The 19119-nt window shown below is 40.7% G+C and overlaps 1 protein-coding gene across 5 annotated transcripts in view; it reads right to left on the bottom strand.

Annotated features, from left to right (window-relative positions):
- Nucleotides 1-19119, bottom strand: part of mapk8ip2 (mitogen-activated protein kinase 8 interacting protein 2) — a 70029-nt gene continuing 50910 nt past the window's right edge. For 4 of the 5 annotated variants that reach the window (XM_048553928.2, XM_059654522.1, XM_048553930.2 and 1 more), the window contains 8 exons: nucleotides 18715-18790; nucleotides 16664-16836; nucleotides 15040-15149; nucleotides 14648-14674; nucleotides 12479-12598; nucleotides 11290-11360; nucleotides 9314-9412; nucleotides 1-6354 (listed from right to left, as the gene is read on the bottom strand). In XM_048553928.2, the coding sequence (XP_048409885.2) occupies nucleotides 6282-6354; nucleotides 9314-9412; nucleotides 11290-11360; nucleotides 12479-12598; nucleotides 14648-14674; nucleotides 15040-15149; nucleotides 16664-16836; nucleotides 18715-18790 (749 nt within the window). In that variant the 3' untranslated portion in view covers nucleotides 1-6281. The remainder of the gene's footprint in view (nucleotides 6355-9313; nucleotides 9413-11289; nucleotides 11361-12478; nucleotides 12599-14647; nucleotides 14675-15039; nucleotides 15150-16663; nucleotides 16837-18714; nucleotides 18791-19119) is intronic. The other variant, XM_048553929.2, reaches the window with a different exon arrangement.

The raw sequence follows: 19119 nt of genomic DNA, 5'->3' as shown, positions 1-19119 counted from the left end.
TGAAAGTTCAGTCAGCATATTTTTAATCATATGATCAAAAACATGACAAGGCTTTGTGATCAGTTCCTTATTTATACAATTAGATGATAAGTTACCTTAATCTGTTACATACTGATGTGTTTAGTTATAGAGTGAATGGTTAGCATAAACCAAAATTACATACAGGTAAATGCAGCTAACATACAGGCAACCAGTAAGAATAACTAGCATAATCCACGGGTTGATACCTGCATTTGTCTGAGGATGTGCTATTCAGGAAAATATCAATCCAAAGGTCACCAGAGAATTGGAAAAGATGTCATTCGCACTATGTTGTCCACTAGAAGCTGCTTTGGCATTTTAGCTCACTTTACAGAGCTCATGGGCAAAGCCAAGTGCTGCAATGTTTCCTTTAGCTTTTACTGAGTTCCCATAATATATTCAATCTCAAATATCTGAAGGATATGTCAGAAAATGCAGCTAATCCAGGATGCCAGGAGACTATGACTCCAGCTAGTTTGAGCTGCCTTTCACACTCAGAGCTTTCAAGCCATTTTATGAAACATCGGGTTAAAGATAAACTGAAAAATACCGTTGTCAGTATCTTAGAAATTTTCTCACCCTCACTTCTATAACTTATGCTAGTCAGCAGTTTGAACTGGATAAAAATTCTGGTGTTCAATTGTTGGTCTATTCATAATTATTTGGATGGATATTATAGTTGGTGGTAAGAGAGCTGTTTCCTGTTAAAAGTTTGGGACTGGAAAGCAACTATGCAAGAATAAATACATTGGTCCTATGTACAGGGATGATGTCAAACTGTCAATGCATATGAATATTTCCTTGGCTCCGTGGTTCCAGAGTATGTTTATCCAAGACAAATTTCTAGTTTTATTAGAAAACTGGACAAAGGAAAATTAAATAAATATGCAAGTTGACACAGAATCACCTGTAGGTGCAATGAAGCTGTGGACTTACCTGGGTTAGTACAGTCAGATGTTCTGATGGGAGAATGCTGAGTGGCCTAACCAGTCTCCAGTTTCCAAACACAAATGATACTGGGGGAGGTCACCAGCCAGTACCTAGTCAATCTTTTACAAAGTTCATGACTGCCCACAGCACCCCTCCCCGAAGAAAGCACCAGCTCTCCATGGCAATTAGCCTTCTTTGATAGTGTCAGGTAATCACAAGACTCTGGGTAGATGATGCGAGCAGTCTGTTCAAGCTAACAACAGAGCACAAGCCTCCTCTCAACCAAAGCCTCTGTTGCAGGAAGAGTCACTCAGTACTGAATAAATGAAGGATATTCTTCTCTCTTAAACCGGGTCAGTAAGGTCAGGGATAGATCCTGCTGACATTGGTACAGATTGGTGTTGAGCCTGCAACCTTTTCCGAGCTGTGCTCTTCATTTGTTCACCAATTTCAGATGAATGTAGCTAAATGGATTCAACTGGTTCCTCTGAAACACAACAGCAGGCTGCTTATTTCTTTTCTCAAAAAGGCTTCTTTCTTGTTGTCTCCACATTTTGTCTTTTCATTGCTGTAAACTGCACAAATCTCCCATTGAAGCCTCTCTCCAGCATTTTAACTCTCTTATGCAAACCAATCATTCCAGCACCCTAAATCTCCTACTGAAACCTAACAACTGTCCCTGAAATCCAATCACTCTTCTAGCTTAATTCTCCAATTGAACCACACACTAAAAATACCCTAACTATCCAATCAAAACCCACACCTCTGGTATGTAAACTCTCCCATTGAAGTTCATTTTTCTCATACCTTAACTCACCCATTCAAAGCCTACCTTCTAGTACATTGATTTTCACATTGAAGTTCATTCCCCCATAACATAGCCATCCAAAAAGGCCCATCGCATTCCATAGAAACTCTCCCACTGAAGCCCATATCCCTAGTACCTTAATTAGCCCATGAAAGTGGATCCCTCTAGTATGCTAACTTTCCCACTGAAAGCAATCCAGCTGGCACCTGGATTCCCACTGAAGTACATTCCTATACTTTACTAATTCCTATTGAAACCCAACCTTGAAGCACTCTAATTATCCCCCCACATCCTAGTGCCCATTCCCTCTAGTATGCCAATTGTCCTATGGAGACTCATCTCTGGTATTTTATCTCTCTAATTGAAGTCCATCCCTCTCATATGGAAACTCCCCAGTGAATTCCATCATGCTAATACCGTAGCTCTTGTATCAGAGACAGCTCTTTTGGAACCATTTATTTCCCATCAAACCTGATCCTCAAGCCATTTTATTGAAAGCCATCCCATTGGAAAATTAATTCTCTCACTAAAGTTACTGATTACTCTTTGAATAGTCCAATGATCTTGTCTCTAACTTTGCCTGGTAGATTATTGTACAGTTTTCTTCTCTTTGTTCATGATTATTTTTCATTGAGAATTGTTTTCATTGTTTTCACATCTCTTTTGTACCTCCTGGTCTGATTTGGTCTTGGTGACCCTTATGTAATGTCTCCCATTGAGGTTACTTCTTGTGCCTTCTCTGCAAAATGCAATATTTGGCCTTCCTGACCAGCCCTCATAGATCATCTGTACTACTTATGAAAAGATGCTTATTTTCTGTTGGCTCAAATTAGGGAACATACCAACAAGAGATGTGTTGGACTCAATTATGACACCCTCCCACCATTTCTAGGAGATGAGAGAAAATTGAGCTGTCATCCAGTCTCAATGGAGAAGGGTAATGGTGAATAGAAAGAACAGTTGAAAATGATAAGAAACAAACTTATCCACATATCTATAAATTGCAAAGTGATCTTCTACTGGAGAATGTCATGGTGGTTCTGACATTCCCCTACATGTTGTGCTGCATCTTAAATAATTAGCAATATTTCTCATTCGCACTCAGAGGACTCGGCCATCTCTTTCATATTGTAACACTATATCATTAAGAATCATGAATGAATGATGTTATTGAGGACTCCAGTTCCCGTCTGCATTATTTCTTAAAGCAAAGGTTCCTAATCTTATCTTTTTTCTTACAGAGTACCCTCCTTCTTCAGATACTCTGATCCCATTTACAGCCCGATTTCCTTTTACCAAGAAACAGCATGCTGTGGCGCCCTGAACATAATGAATGAGTTCAGTGCCACTGATTTCGCATTTTAGGGAAATAAGTCAGGCAATTGCTCAGTCCAGTTGACATTGTATACTTCCAATGATAAATTACCTCAAGGATTGTACACAGGTGTAGCAATCAGAAGGTACCTCAGAAATGACTTTCATTTTAGCCTCGTTGCCAGTGGAGAGGTATTATGGTGACATGCAGCATGTTTAAATCGCCACCAACTAGAATCATAGAACCATAAAATGTCACAATACAGAGAGAGGCCATTTGATCAATTGTGTTTGTACCAGCTCCTGAAATAGCTACCCAGCTGGTCCTATTCTCCAGCCCTAGTTTCATAGCCCTCTAACTTCAGCCTTTTGAAATATATATCCAGCTCTGTTTCAAAACCTCCTATGGAATCTGCCTCCACCACTCTCCCAGAAAGTGCATTCCAAATTCTAACAATTCTCTGAGTGAAGGAGTTTCTCCTCATCTCACTCCTACCTCTCTTGCTGAAAATCTGAAGTTGTAACCCTCGTTTACTGACATACTAATGAGCAGAAATAGAATATCCTTCTTTATTCAGTCAAAATTGTTCATAATATTGAACACCTCAATGAAGTCACCTGCTAATCTTGGTAAATTAAGTAGAATGGCAGAAGTAGAGTATTTAAGAGTATGCTTCTGGACAATCAATCAGTGCTGATTTTTCTAGCAGCTCGGGTGGATTCAGACACCTCTGCTGAGATGTTCCACAATGTCATTTCTCTGGTTCTGAAAGACTGTCAATGCCTCTTCCTCACATCGCTCCCTGACCAAAAGCTTGGGTTCTTCAATCCCGACCCATTCCCAATTTGGGAATCTCTGTTTCAAAGGAACAAATCATTGTCAAATTGCAGGGCTTGTTTTACTGATAGGCTACATTGCATCCATAATGTTCTAATAGACTCATACAATTGGTTCTAACTCCTTTCAAACTTGTTTCTATGCCAAGTAGTGCAATCTTGCAGGTAACCTGTCAGATGAAGACTACGAACTGTCAGAGATTTTGTCTCTTTAAGGTGCTTGTTTCTTCCTCTAGCTCATTACTGGGTTTTCTTGCCACTCAGAAGTTGTGTTTTTCAGTGCTCCTTGGAATCAAAGACGTTTAAAGACAACTCACGGTGACCCATAGCCTTCTCGCTGAAGGAATGTACTTGGCTAACACATAACATTGCTACAGTGTCATCATTAACACTTCTCTCACTTTAGAAGTGCTTTTGTGGTACTTTACCAGCTCCAGGCAGAAGCCAACACCCTTGAAATGGGTATGATATAATGGGAACAGTGCACACCCAAAATTCATCCCTAATTCTTGTAAGAACACATTTCAGTCCAGTTGCTGTAAAGGAAAGCACAGAGTGCAGTAACCAGGAGATTAAGGAATCACTAAAGATGGATTTGTGATATATACAAAGCAGGAACAGTGAATTAAGTAAAGATATTCTTTGGTGCCTCATGTTGATATGCTGCACATGTGGGAGCTGACAGAGTGGGTCACCCAGCAATCAGTCACCAGTGTTTTGGACTCCTTGTTTTCCTTTGGCAGTAGGCTAGAAGCGAGTTTTAAATTGAAATTGCATGCAGCTTTTAAAAATCATGCACATTGTAAAGAGCCTCTTCAGCAATGAGCAGAGACCATTTCACGCCGGGCAGAAGAATCGGTGGGGCTGCGAATTGGTATAATTGAATAATGAGCAGCACAGAACACTGAGGACTTCCTTGCTGGGACTGATCCACGGGGAATCATACAGTAAGTGAGGATATTGTGGTCAGTAAGGGAGATGCTCTTCATCATTAATGTCTGAAAATCTAACTGAGGACATTTTCCTTCCCAAAAGAGCTACCATTTTTGTTCCTTTGTTTGTTCATAATTTCACCAAGTGGGATGAATATGTTTGTGTCCTGAAAGAAATATCTTCTTTTTAAGTGCATTGGCCCAGTGTGATGGAATGACTTTGGAATGAAGCAAGGCCAGATGCTCCCAAGAGGAAATGTGGCTGAAATACATGCAGTAATTCAGATTCATTCCACAATAGAAGCTATTTCACTGTTGGTTCAATACACTGTCTCAGTAAGTAGGTGTTGCTGCAGGTTTTTGTGTAATACCGATTCATATTGTTTATAAAACAAATATATTGTGCTATACGTAAATGATGCTGACAGGACTGTCACCCAGACTTTAATCTGAATTGTTGGGGAGTTTGACCAGGTCATATTGAATAAAAATAAAACTGCCATCTTAAAATAAGCACATGGTGGTGGCTGTTCAAGGACTAAACACATGTTAAAAGTATATATATTCTCCAATTTATGTTATTCCCATCGGTGACATTTTCCTTTGCTTTACTTGGTCTTGTACTGTACCTGCTAATTTTGGAGTCAGGAATGATCAAACCCCCTCACCTAGAGCCCCATTACCTTCCAAGGTCAAAGACCCCACTTCCCAACAGAGTCAGGTATTTTATCCAAAAGTCAGACCCGTTTGTCCAAGGTTGTTGAGCTGAGGATGCTGTTAATGTGAGGTCTTTTAAGATGTAAAAAAAAAGTCAGAATTTTCAATATAGAAGAACACACTTTTGTATCGGCTGACAGTGAGGGAAGCTTCTCACTTTTTAGCAGTGGCCCATGGGGCTGGAGAAAGGACTGTCCTTACTGCCCATCCACACAGACATCTGCACACAATTTGGCAGCATGTTCCTCAACAGAACTAGTGGAAGGAGGCACCTCGTAAGAAGGTGATGGAGCACTATGCCCCCAAGAACAGACACACTGAAGTAAATAAGGTAAACCTAGCAAACATTCAGCCATTGAATGAATTTCTCATGATAATGTAAACTCATTGCACTCCATTTTCCTCTCTCTCTTTGACCAAATGCTTTTCAGTTCAAACAGGTAGTTTTGAAGCAACCTGCAACAGCAACAACAGGAGTGGATGGTAACTAGAGTTAGATATGGTATGATTTGTGCAGCAAACACAGGTTTGATATCAACGAACTTTCATTGTCAATGCTAAAACCTCACAGGGGGCTCCATGTACTGTATACCCTTACTAGGATTCTCTTGATTTGATAGGAATTTGTTTAATTTTTTTATGTACAGGGAGCAGGGGTACAGCTCACAGGTGAGCGCAGGTCCAGCGCAAAATGTAATGAATCCACATGAAAGGGTCAACCTCTACTCCAGGTAAATGTCTTCTGTTGGGCAAGCATACTCCAGGTGCTCCTGATAGTATTCTTGAAATGCTTGACTGTGGAACAGAAACAAAAGAAACAGGCTGTTAGTAAGCATGCTCTATGTTTTGTAGTTGTTGCTTCCATGACACATGGGCGACACAGTAACTAGCACTGCTGCCTCACAGCACCAGAGACCCGGGTTCAATTCCAGCCTTGGGTCACTGTCTGTGTGGTGTTTGCACATTCTCCCCGTGCTTGTGTGGGTTTCCTCCGGGTGCTCTGGTTTCCTCCCATACTCCAAAGATGAGCAAGTTACATGGTTTAGCGATGCTAAATTGTGCTGTAGTGTCTAGGGATTGTAGGTTAGATTAGTTAGCTGTGGTAAATATGGGAATGCAGGGATAGGGTAGCTGGCACTGGGTGAGATGCTGTTTGGAGGGTTGGTGCAGTATCGATGGGCCAAATGAGGATTGTGTGACCAACTCCCTTCTCCGTGTCACAATGAAACTGTTGGTCCTTATGTGACTCACAATTCAACAATAACTGTTAGCCAATTGAAATCTGACCTCTTTTCGTTTGTTATCTAATTAACTAATTTCACTACTCAACTTTTCCTATGTCTGCCTGATATGATGGAATTTGTAATACAGCTCAGTGCAATATTCAAACAAGGTTTCAGCATTATCTTACCTAAAACAACTTTTGTTAACACAATCCTTAAGCTTGATTTCTGTTTATTTGGCTGTTATTTGAGATTACTATATATATAGATGAGCTAGTCAAATGAGCTGAACAGTGGCAAATGGATTTTAATCCTTAAAAATGAGTGGTGATGCTTTTTGGAGGACTAACAAGGCAAGGGACATTGAGTGGTTGAACTCCAGGAAAAGCAGAGGATTAGAGAGATCTTGGAGTTCATGTTCATCAATCCTGAAAGCAGCAGGACAGGTAGTTAAGAAAACATAGTGAATACTTGCCTTCATTTGTCAAGATGTCGAGGTGTTGGTATTGGACTGGAGTGGACAAGGTCAGAAATCAGCGACATTAGGTTATAGTCCAACAGGTTTATTTGAAAACACAAACTACTGGAGCCTTACTAACACCTGAAGGAGGACTGAGGCTCCAAAAACTTGTGTTTTCAAATGAACCTGTTAGACTATAACCTTATGTCATATGATTTCTGATTTTATTTGTCAAGGCATGCAATACAGCAGCAGTACTGTGTGCAGTTCTGCTCCCACACTGTAGAAAGGATGTGATCGCACTAGAGAGGGTGCTGACGAGATGCATCAGAATGTTGCCTGCGTCAGAGTGACTCAGCCATGAACAGAGACTAAAGAGACTGAGGTTACTACTTTCCTTCAAGCAGAGAAGGCGAAGGGAATATCTAACAGCTTTACAATGTTCTAAGACCCATTGACAGGGTAGATAGAACGAAACATTTCTCATGAGCACAGGGGTCAATAACTGTGGAGCACATTCTCAAAGTAAAGAGCAGGAGGTTTAAATGGTATACGAGGAGTTTCTTTCGACCAGAGAGTATGGGTATCTGAAACTCACTTTCTGAAGGTGTGGTAGAGGCAGGAGCCCTTAGGATATTCAAAAACTATTTTGTTGGGTATTTGAACCACAATAGAATACAACTCAAAAGGCTGAAGGGCCTCTTTCCATGATGTAAAAACACAATGGCTTGAAAGGTTACATTGTCAGGACAGACCACAAATAAACTATTTCCACTAGTGAGAATTCTAGTAATCCAAAGCTAGGGGCAATGATCTTAAAATTAGAATGAGATCAATTAAGAGTAAAGTCAGGAAGACAATTTCACATGAAGGATACTGAAAATCCAAAAAGCTGGAGATATTGAAAGATAATTGAAACTTTCAAAATAGATGAATAGATTCTTTTGGCATGGCAACCAAGGGCTGTGGATCAAAAGGCAGCTAAATGGAATTGAAGAGCAAATCAATCTTGACCTAATGAGATCAGACTTGAGGGTTAAATAGACTGTTGTGTTCCAATATTTAACAATGCAGAGTACAGAATGAGAAGTGGGTTTCTCTCTTCATTATACCCTTTCAGAAGTGGGTAGGTGATGGCCTAGTGACATTACCGCTCGACTATTAGTCCGGACATCCAAGTAATGTTCTGAGGACCTGGATTCAAATCCCATTATGGCAGTTGGTGGGAACTGAATTCAATTATAATCTGTAATTAAGAGTCTAATGATGACCATGAAACCATTGCCAATTGTCAGGAAAAACACATTTGGTTCACTAATGACCTTTAGGCAAGGCAACTGCCATCCTTATCTGGTCTGGCCTACATGTGACTCCAAATCCACAGCAATGTGGTTGACTCTTAACTGCCCTCTTGGCAATTAAGGATGGGTAATAAATGCTGGTCCAACCAGCAATGCCCACATTCCTTGAACATATATAAAAAAAGTGTAGAGCCATTCTTTCTAGGATGAGAATTTTCAATCTGTTTTGCTCTTCATTCACCTGGTGGAAATCAGTTAGCTCAGTTGGATGGGCAGCAGGTTTGCAACGTAGAGTGATGACAACAGTGTGGGTTTAATTGTACTGGCTGAGGTCACATTGAAGATCCTGACTTCTCAACCTCAACCCTTGCCTAATGCATAGTGACTCTCTGGTTAAACTCAACAACAGTCATCTACCTTTCTCTCTCTCTCTCTCTCACACACACACTCATTCTCTCTCTCTCTCTCTCCAATGAGAGCAGCCCAATGGCCCTCTGGGGCTTTGCTCTGTGGGAATTCCAGAGCAGTTTGAACCCCATTCTGACTCTGTTTCTTGACATATTTCAAGTCAGTCATCCAGAAGAATATGACACAGTCATTTCTGTGGACTCTTACTCAGGGGCACATCATTGGCACAAGTTCAGATGTTAAACTAGCAGACTCTCTCTGTGATTAAGGGATTAGTATTAGGGTTTGAGAGGACAACAATGTAGTTTAAGGATGTTTCAACATAGGTTTCGAGGTCGAAGATGTTGATGATCGGCACCTACCCGATACACTCAGCAACACGGCGCATGGATTCCTCAGAGACGAACACGTGGCAGGCAAAGCGGTTCACCACAGGATGCTTAGTGATGAAGCCAAAGTAGCTGAAAGAGATATGGCATAATTAAGGAAAATGCAGAGCAGCGATCTGTTAATAAGACCAGCATTAGTCATCCCATTAAAAAGATGACCCAGAGGTTCTGTTAAAAGGGACAGGGCTCAAAAACTTCACCATCAGTCTAACTTGTCCAAATGATTGCATAAAACACAAAGTCCGAATTACACTCCAGTCAAGTTAATGTTGAATAAAAGCAAAGTGCTAAGAATGCTGGAAATCTGAAATGGAAGCAAAGGATTGGTCTGGCAGCATCTGTGGACAGAGAAAGAGAGTGAGGATTTCTGGACGAGCGTGGCTCATCTTCGGAATTGGGTTTATCAGCACTTTCTGCTTTTAAGTCCATGTTGAACTGGGATCCTACTCCACCTATCAGATGATTTAGGCTCAAGCAAGGTTAGAGATTGTAACCTAAGAGCAATTCTGTTGATGGTACCATATAAAGATGTAACAGAGAGCCACTAATCAAAAGGGAGACTTGGATAGAATATACAGAACCATAATTTACCCCTCAGCCAACATCACACAACTAAGATAACAAAGTGTGGAGCTGGATGAACACAGCAGGCCAAGCAGCATCTCAGGAGCACAAAAGCTGACGTTTCAGGCCTAGACCCATCAGAGAGGGGGATGGGGAGAGGGTTCTGAAATAAGTAGGGACAGAGGGGGAGGCACACCAAAGACGGAGAGAAAAGAAGATAGGTGGAGAGGAGAGTATAGGTGGGGAGGTAGGGAGGGGATAGGTCAGTCCATGGAAGATGGACAGGTCAAGGAGGTGGGATGAGGTTAGTAGGTAGGAAATGGAGGTGCAGCTTGAGGTGGGGGTAGGGGATTGGCGAGAGGAAGAACAGGTTAGGGAGGCGAGGACAAGCTGGGCTGGTTTTGGGATGCAGTGGGGATACATTGATACCATTAGACAGATTTCCTGTCATTTATCTCCTAGCTATGTGGAGGATCAGCAGACAAACTATGACATTTCTGACATTACAACAGTTGACCACACTTCAACAGTGCCTTACTAACTGTAATACTTTGCAGCATCATAAGATAGTGAAAGATGTTATATAAATAAAAGTTCTTTATTTAACAAAGAGTTAACAAGTGGATAAAGACCAGGGGAGTAAAGTGTCAATCTTATCAAACTATATGCTTTGAATTAATTCTCCAAACACAACATTTAACGAGTTCTAATGTTAAACTGAGAAACAATTGGAGATGATACAGAAAACACTTGCTAGGTGAAGTAGTCAAGTTTGGATCTGGATTGAAAAATGAATTAGAGTGTGGTGAAATAGCATGAGAAAAAGCAGGCACCCAGCAAGTGAGCTGAGACAGAATTAGATGGGAAGATAGCCAGCTTAAAACAGATGGATGAGGCGAGCAGAGCATAACAATTGCAGAAGTGTTTCTGTGCAGTTTTAAGATTAAGCTGATGAATACCAGCTTGGTGAATCCAAACTCTTTCAGCTGGTAGGGGAAAAGATGTGACAAAGCTATTAATGGTTTATGGCTGTGGAGAAAGTTAAGGCTGTTACCATCTAGAAACTGGAACTATAATGTATCATATAACTATTCGTGATAATACAGCACTCTAAACAATCAACATATTCATTTACTATTTTTCCTAAATGCACTGATACTTGATTGAAGAGATACAGCAATCATTTCTGCTGGTGTCACAATAGAGTTGTGAAGCTCTGCCAGTGAGATTAAATTCCACAATATTCAGATTCACAGATGAGTGTGCTCTCAACTGAGCGCAAGTTGGTGATAAAAGTTGAAGAGGCAGAGAAAAATAACAGAGCATGGCTCATGATTATGGAATAGTTGTGACATTAGCAATTAATGATGGTATTTGATCCTTACCAGCTGTTTTTTGGGTGACATCCACAGAATGAAATGTTCTTCATCTGGAAAAAATGGCTGCACCTTTCAGTCTAGGGGGAGAAAGAAATCACAAGTAAAATAAAGTTGTTCCTGGCCAGGATGAAACATCCAATGAATTTCTGGTAACCTAAAAGACGACTTGGCAGTTCACTGCCTATAGTGGAGCAAAGAGAAACATGTGCCTTAAAATTGGTATTGGGGGCCAACTGAGATTTTGCCCAGCTGCAACAGAAGTTGGAAAGGGAGAAACATTCTACACTTCTCTCAAAGTTGTTGTTTCAATCATTTAACAGGTTACACAGTCTTGTCTGAATGGCATGCTAAAAGAGACAAATGTAAATCACTTCTAGGAGGCGACAAGATTCTCCCCATTTTGTATCAGTTTCTCTTGGCCTGAAGACACTGGCTTTTGCTGCGTTATTGAGTCTCACTACTAACTCATCCATTTATTCAATCTGAATGTGTGAATCTAGTTCAGAGCCTGTTAGCTAGTTTAACATTGACTTATTAGGTCATGGCAACAAGGGGGGGCAAAAACGACAGGTCAACATCCTTGAATGCGGAGTTTCAGGCAGGGTAGAGACGTGGATAAAAAATTTATGTATTATACATTAAATAAAGAGTCAAATGAGCCAATATCAGTTCAGCTCAGAAACAGAAACAGAGGTATCCACGCTACTAGGTGTGTATGATTGACTCCCAAAATTGCAGGAGAGTTAGAGGAGCAATTGGATAAGCAGGCTTCTAGGTACAAATACAATAGGGCAATAAAACGTGGGAACTTCAACTACCTAAATATCATCTGGGGTACAAATGGAATTATGTCATCTGAAAATCTGGCTACAGTACATTCACTTTCCTCTTCAAAGTCATTAATATATTGTAAACAGTTACAATACCAGCACTGATCCCCGTGGAATCTCATTGGTCACAGGTTGCCAACCTGAAAAAGAACCCCTTATCCCCACTCACTGTTTCCCATCCATCAGCCAATTCTATTATGCATGTCAATACAATATGTTCAACATTATAGGCTTTTAAAACAGATACGCCCTACAGCAATCAACAGATGTGTTCACAGACAGAGAATGGGCTGTTTCATCACTAGATGAATGATAGATAGGTCAACAGGCAAGTGAACCAATAAGAGATGACCAGATGGTCTTACCTTGTCTTCTGGGCCATACTCGTTCAAGCTCATGACCAGTTTAACTCCTTGAATGCTGACCTCCAACTCACAACTAGCAGGTGGGCGCAGATGAACTGTCAACTTTCTAGTTGTAGCAATCTACACAAGGTTGATATTGATATTAATAATCAGACTCAAGAAATCACCTGCACAACATTAGACCTCAGTATTACTATTTATGAATCAAAATATTGCAGTTCCTTCTCTGGCCTGTGCTGAATTCAGTCAGATCTGTCGCTGGACTACGCAATTGGATGTTTTTGTTCTTGGATGAAGAAGGACATTTAAGTCCGTCACAATGCCATACCTAACTGTAGGGAGTATCTCTTGTTGAAGCAAAACTCGCTCAACCTATGAGGTTGGTCACACAATGTCTCACCCTGGACACAATCTTCATTTATTGCCAGATTCCATTTTCCATTTTACAACAGATCACAGCGTATCGACTAAACTGGCACATAAGGTGACCCATTCTTCCAGTTCCAAATATCATATCCCTATATCAAAGTTATTGATATTTGAGTTATCTCCATTTTCAGCTAAAAGACGGCATACTCACAATAGTGGTAAGGATCAATTTTTCACTTCACCAATGCATGTTTTATTTGCCAGTTTACTCGATCATTTGGGTGCAAGGGATCAGGCAGGTGATACAGTTTGTGTTGTGAAGGTGTGTGGGAGTATAAGTTTAGCCCACACAGAACAGGCCATGGGTAGTGAAAAATGAAGAAACATTAGTTTTCAAAAGAAATGAAACATGTACAAAGTTAGTTTCAAGCCAGAAGTCATAACATTTGCTATCTTGTCAAATAACTGTGCTGCAATGAGTTTATTTGGTATTTGTGAAAAGCACAGGCATCCTGGTGAACAAAGCAAAGGACGCAGCTAATTAGTGTGAAGCGTGTCCAAAGCACGTGGGCATAGATACTTTATGTAACTACCATTGTGTTACAGCAGAAGACCAAGATTGCTCAAGGATTACCAAAAAACCAAAATTATCAGTTTCCGCCAAACGCCAGGAGAAACAGCAGTACTCACTAAGCTATTTCGGCAACACACATGAAATGCCTGTGAATTTCAATACACCCAGCTAACAAACTGGAAAGGTTCAAAAGCAGCTCTAGTGAAAGCCCATCGGATAGGAGAAGGTAAAGTTCACTGCACTACTATTCTTCATGGCCGAATGAATTAAAAAAAGCCAATGATAATTTTGAAATGGTAAACCATGTCTTAAATCAAGTTCCCTGCAGGGGTTAATGTGCATGTTTGTAATAATGGATTAATGGATGAGGATGAAGTGACATTGTGGATTGATAATGGTATCCTGGTGAACAAAGCAAAGAATGCAGCTAATTAGTGTGAAGCATGTCCAAATTCCATGCAGCTGATGAGATCAACAGCTGCCAACAAAGAAATAAGATCCAGATTGCACTTATACCAGTCTAAAGTGCATAGCTCAGCATTTGGAATAAGGCGCATTAACAAGGCACCAAAAGTCATATTTGTGATGTGTAGAATAGGTGGATTTCTGACATAGAAAACCTTCACTAAGACTGGGAATATACCTGCTGCCCCTAGTTTCTTAATTAAGTTGTCAGATGACATTTGTGCAGAAATGTCGTCAGAACATTCAAACCACACAGGATGGAGGTGATTTATTGGAGGGATGATTATGAAACCAAGGTTCCGATTCAGATTCTTAGAATGATGCCATGTGCAAAGTGACTCAGAATAAAATCAATTAGGTTTGTACGTCACATACTGAAACAATGAATATAAAGGGATTGATTGGGCATAAAGGTATCTTAATAGATTAATTCATTCAACAAATTGCGCCACATCGACATAATAAAAACTATTATCTTTTATCTCATATTTCAAAGTGTTTCAATATTTTATTCCACACTGGCAGTTCACATTTTATACTTGGTGGATAAGTTGTTCCTCATTTTTGGAAGGATTTTTTGCAGGTTTCAAAAGCTGTTGGATACATCACAGACTATAGTCTCCTCCAAACAGCACTTTCCTAAAACCTCCAGGCTCAGAAAATTAAAACAAGTCTAAAGGTCATCAAAATAAAGATATTGACCAAGAAATCTAAAGTGAATACAGAAGTAAGCAAAGATTAGTGAAAATGTGGAAACTCACCACCACAAGGTCTGATTGAATCGAATACTACAGGTACATGTAAAAAGACATAGATAAGCAATTAAGAGGGAAGGAAATAGAGGTTTATATTGATAGATTTAGATAAGGAAAGATGGAACAAGTTTGAGCAGAACATAAATACCAACAGAGACTTGGGTCAAATGACCTGTTTCTGACAAAGTCAAATAACTAGAGGAAACAGAAGCAATTTGCTCTGGAGATAACACTGTCAGACTCTTAGTGAATTTTTATGTCAGTTAACCATTTCATCTTTATGCGCCATTCTTGCTCCTTGCTTATATCTGATCAGTACAATGAGTTCACCTTTCACCCACCCCTCCTCCAATGAAATAAACTATTTGCTTCAGTCTTGTTAAATGTGGCATACTCACCTTCTGCATTGCAGCACACAGGATGTCATTACCCTGGTGATATGGGACTTCCACAGATCCCAGGAACTGTACGTCAAACCTCTCCACCCAGACACTATTCTTCTTTATCCCTGAAATCAAGGTAAGTGCAACAGAGACCAAAATTCACATATTAATGGGAACTGCCAAGTTTTGTCAATGGGACAATGGTTTCAGCTGACTGAAACATAAAAGAAGGAGTAATGCACAAACCCATCATCTTGAAATCCAACTGACCCGGCAATGGTACAAACCAAATGAAACTCTCAAGGTGAGGAAGGGGAAGATTCTGAAATTGATTTGGAGCAAAGGTAAAAGTCCACAAATTTACATTTAGGGCCAATTATGTATTTTAAAAAGCTTAGACTACCTGATTCTTAGACTTCATATACATACTGGAAGCTAGGACTTGTTTACGGGATCACCCATTGTGAATCAGGAATTATTAAGTCGGGACATAGAACTGACAATTTACAGCATTTGCTGAGCTTGCATTGGAATTGTCTATCAACGTTCCATTGAACTGTATAACAGGTACTGCATGGACCACTGCAGCCTACTTTCCAATTTTAATGTATAAAGCAAATCTGGGAAATGTTGCGCCTCTCTTCATAGTGAATTAAAAGTACAGAAGGATTGATTCTATGGCCTTTTTTTAAAGAGGGGGGTCAGCTGTGTGTGTGTGTGTGTGTGTGTGTGTGTGAGAGAGAAAAAGTGAGCATATATGTGTCTGTGTGTGTGAGAGTGAGAGTGTGTGTGTACGTATGTGCCCATGAGTGCGTGCTTCTTGCAACATTTGAACCTCACACTTGGTTTATATCAGAGGCCTCAGTGAATGTAGACCATGTGATTTTAATGGGTTCCTGCTCAAATGGAAGGCCAAGTGGCAATGCTGCATGGTAAAATGTCAGTGCGTGTAAGGACACATGAATGGAGCAAGGTCAAACAACAATAGGCACAAATCTGTAGGTTGGCTTGGCAGCCTGTCCAACTCCTTATAATTATTTTGTTCAGCTTGTATTATCTCTGGCTTCTATTATATATCACAGATACTGAGGGACCACAACACTGAAACCCAAAATACTTTGTAAACCACATTTCACATTCTATTCGTGGGTAAAGCTATTTCAAGTGTCAAGAGTTACCTGCAGCACCTTGTGATATTTTTAGGTGACTCTTCAATTATCATCCATGGCGGCTGAAAACCATCATGTAGTATAACAGTAAATCCAAGCTCTCTGATGATATTCTTATTGTTAACAGTTAGTTGCTACGACAGAATGCAGCTTTATTACAAATTAATTAAATAACCCTCTTTTAATCTCTGGATCCCGGCTTTTATGTGCCTCCTAGTTTCCACCTCAGAATTGGTTTCCAAATATCCCCCTTGAAAATATTGTGCACCTTCCTGATATTACATTAAGTTTTCTGCTGCAATGCTGTAGAATCTTGGTACTTGGTTAGCTAAGAGCCTTATTACATTCTACTGAACTGTGGACAATATTTATTGCAAAACAACATCACATTCTCCCACCAATCCCCTCCTCTCCTCTCTTAAGGTCTGAAAATCCTCTGAACTTTAACACCAATCTTATTTTTGGATTACCTAGAAATTCCTTGGCCTGGTTCACAACCTCATGGGCGTAGTACGCTGGGAAGATTCCACGCTCCCCTGTCCTCATATTGTAACCTCGGTACCAGTAGTCATCTTCCTCCTCTTCGACATACAATGGATCATCAACATCCAGCTCCAGTTCATCCTGATGTCGAGGAATAAACCTTCAAAGAATCAGAAGCAATTTTATCACACCAGGAAATGAAGAGATCAAATGAGGAATTGAATTTAAAGTTTGAGTTCTGGAACGTGTTCATTAAAATGGGTACAATACTGAAGTATGGCATATCGGAAGCAAAGAGGAGGCAGCAGGGGCTCTCCATGAATAGCTTTCAAATAACTTGAGGGTAGTGTTGATTTAGTGTAATGCTTAAAATGTCCTGTCAATATGGTTCAATAATCACAGTAAACAGAGTACAGAACTGTGTGACCAAAGCAACAGGATAAAAATCAGAATCACTACAGTGCGGAAACAAGCCCTTCAGCCCAACAAATCCATGCCACCTCACTGAAGAACATCCCACCCCGACTCATTCCCCTACCCCTGCATTTCCCCATGTCTAACCCACCTAACCCACACATCCCTGGACACCACAGGTAACTTGGCACGGCCAATCCACCTACCCACCACATCTTTGGACTGTGGGAGGAAACCCACAAAGACACAGGGAAATTGTACAAGCCCCACACAGACAGTGCCCAAAGCTGGAATCGAACCCAGGTCCCTGGTACTGTGAGGTAACAGCACCAGCGTGCCGCTCAGAGAAAGTTAAACTGTACAGTGCTCTGGTCAGATTACACCAAGAATACAGTGTTCAAAATTAGATCAGTAATATAGAGAATGTGAGCTCAAATTTCCTCCATGGCCACCTGAGACTTTGAATCCATTTTTCAGTATCGGTGAAAATGACCATGGAGCTATTAGAACCCAATTGGTCACTAATATCCTTCTGAGAAGGAAATCTTCATTTGACCAATATGTCCCACATCAACCAATAGGTTACTGAATGGTGAAGGAGGTTTGCTGGGCCAAATGGCTTACTCCTGCTTCTGTTTATTATGTTCTTATTGTCGACGTGGTTGACTCTTACCTGGCCTCTGAAATGCCCTACTCAGCTGTACAGAAATTCTACAATCCAGACTCTACAGGTTCTACATGGGCAACAAAGCAACAAAAACCCTTGACATTGATGTTCATATCTTGATCACTGAGATTGGAGGAAGACATTAAAATGCCAGGGAGGATGCAGAGAAAAACGCCGTGTGCTCTGATCTCTAAGGAATTAGGAAGCAAGAGTAAAGAAATGTAGGGCATTTCACTCTGGAAAGATGGTGCCCGAGAGAGGACTTTCTAGAGCTGTGTGATTGTACAGACAGCAGAAAATATAAATCCATAAACTATTTCAAATTAGTTAATATGATAGTAGGATGAGAGGGCACAGGATCAAACCTAGAGCTGATGTAGGGGGTTTCAGTAGAGACTGGTAAACAAGAGAATGGATCCTGGTAAAATCTCTGGAATAATTTGCGATATAGGTGATCATTGTGATTTTTTTTTGATGGGTGAATTGGAAAGATTTGGCCAGCTCAATCTTGTGACTCTTCTGTTGGAACATTAGAAAATCTATCAAAGGTTGGACAGAATTAGAACTCCTTTTCTCTGATGCTTGGGAATTCTTAGAACGACATGCGTTTCCGAGGTTTGAAACACTTAGGCTAATGTACTTGACAGGACGGGAAGGAAGAATTTTGGTGTACTGATGTGGAACGGATGTCTAAAGAGCTAAACAAACCCTGAAGCTCCTGATTACAATAGTGGCTAGTCTCGGTTGCCAAGGCTTCATCAATAATAACATTTCTTCTTCGTCGCACCCCTTAGCCTGATCACAAACCTTAACCAATAAGAAGGATTTGCTCACAAGCTCTGGGCACTCTGTCTCAGTAATTCCGCCTGCTCTGTGTTATGTCAGATTTAGAGTGATGGCAGGAAACAGCGGTCTTGCTCAGGATCTCCCACCTGAATCCTGGAGGACCAGTCTTACCGGAATACTGCTCGATGAGTCTGCTCCCGCTCTTCACCATTTATTGTGCATGAGTAAAGGCCAAAAGATTCTGTACCTATTCAGGAGAGAGAGAGAGAGAGAGAGAGAGAGAGAGAGAGAGAGAGAGAGAGAGAGAGAGAGCGCACAAGGTCACTTCACTAGCAGATATCCCATGCCTTCCCAGTGATCTTAACATCCACAACAAAATCATAACATCACCAGTGATAATGGGAACTGCAGATGCTGGAGAATCCAAGATAACAAAGTGTAGAGCTGGATGAACACAGCAGGCCAAGCAGCATCTCAGGAGCACAAAAGCTGACGTTTTGGGCCTAGACCCTTCATCAGAGAGGGGGATGGGGAGAGGGAACTGGAATAAATAGGGAGAGAGGGGGAGGCTGCCCG

This window comes from Stegostoma tigrinum, chromosome 25 (assembly GCF_030684315.1).
Source record: "Stegostoma tigrinum isolate sSteTig4 chromosome 25, sSteTig4.hap1, whole genome shotgun sequence".
Classification (NCBI taxonomy): Eukaryota; Metazoa; Chordata; class Chondrichthyes; order Orectolobiformes; family Stegostomatidae; genus Stegostoma; species Stegostoma tigrinum.
Note: the sequence above shows the minus strand (reverse complement) of the source record. Positions and strands in the feature narration are given on the sequence as shown.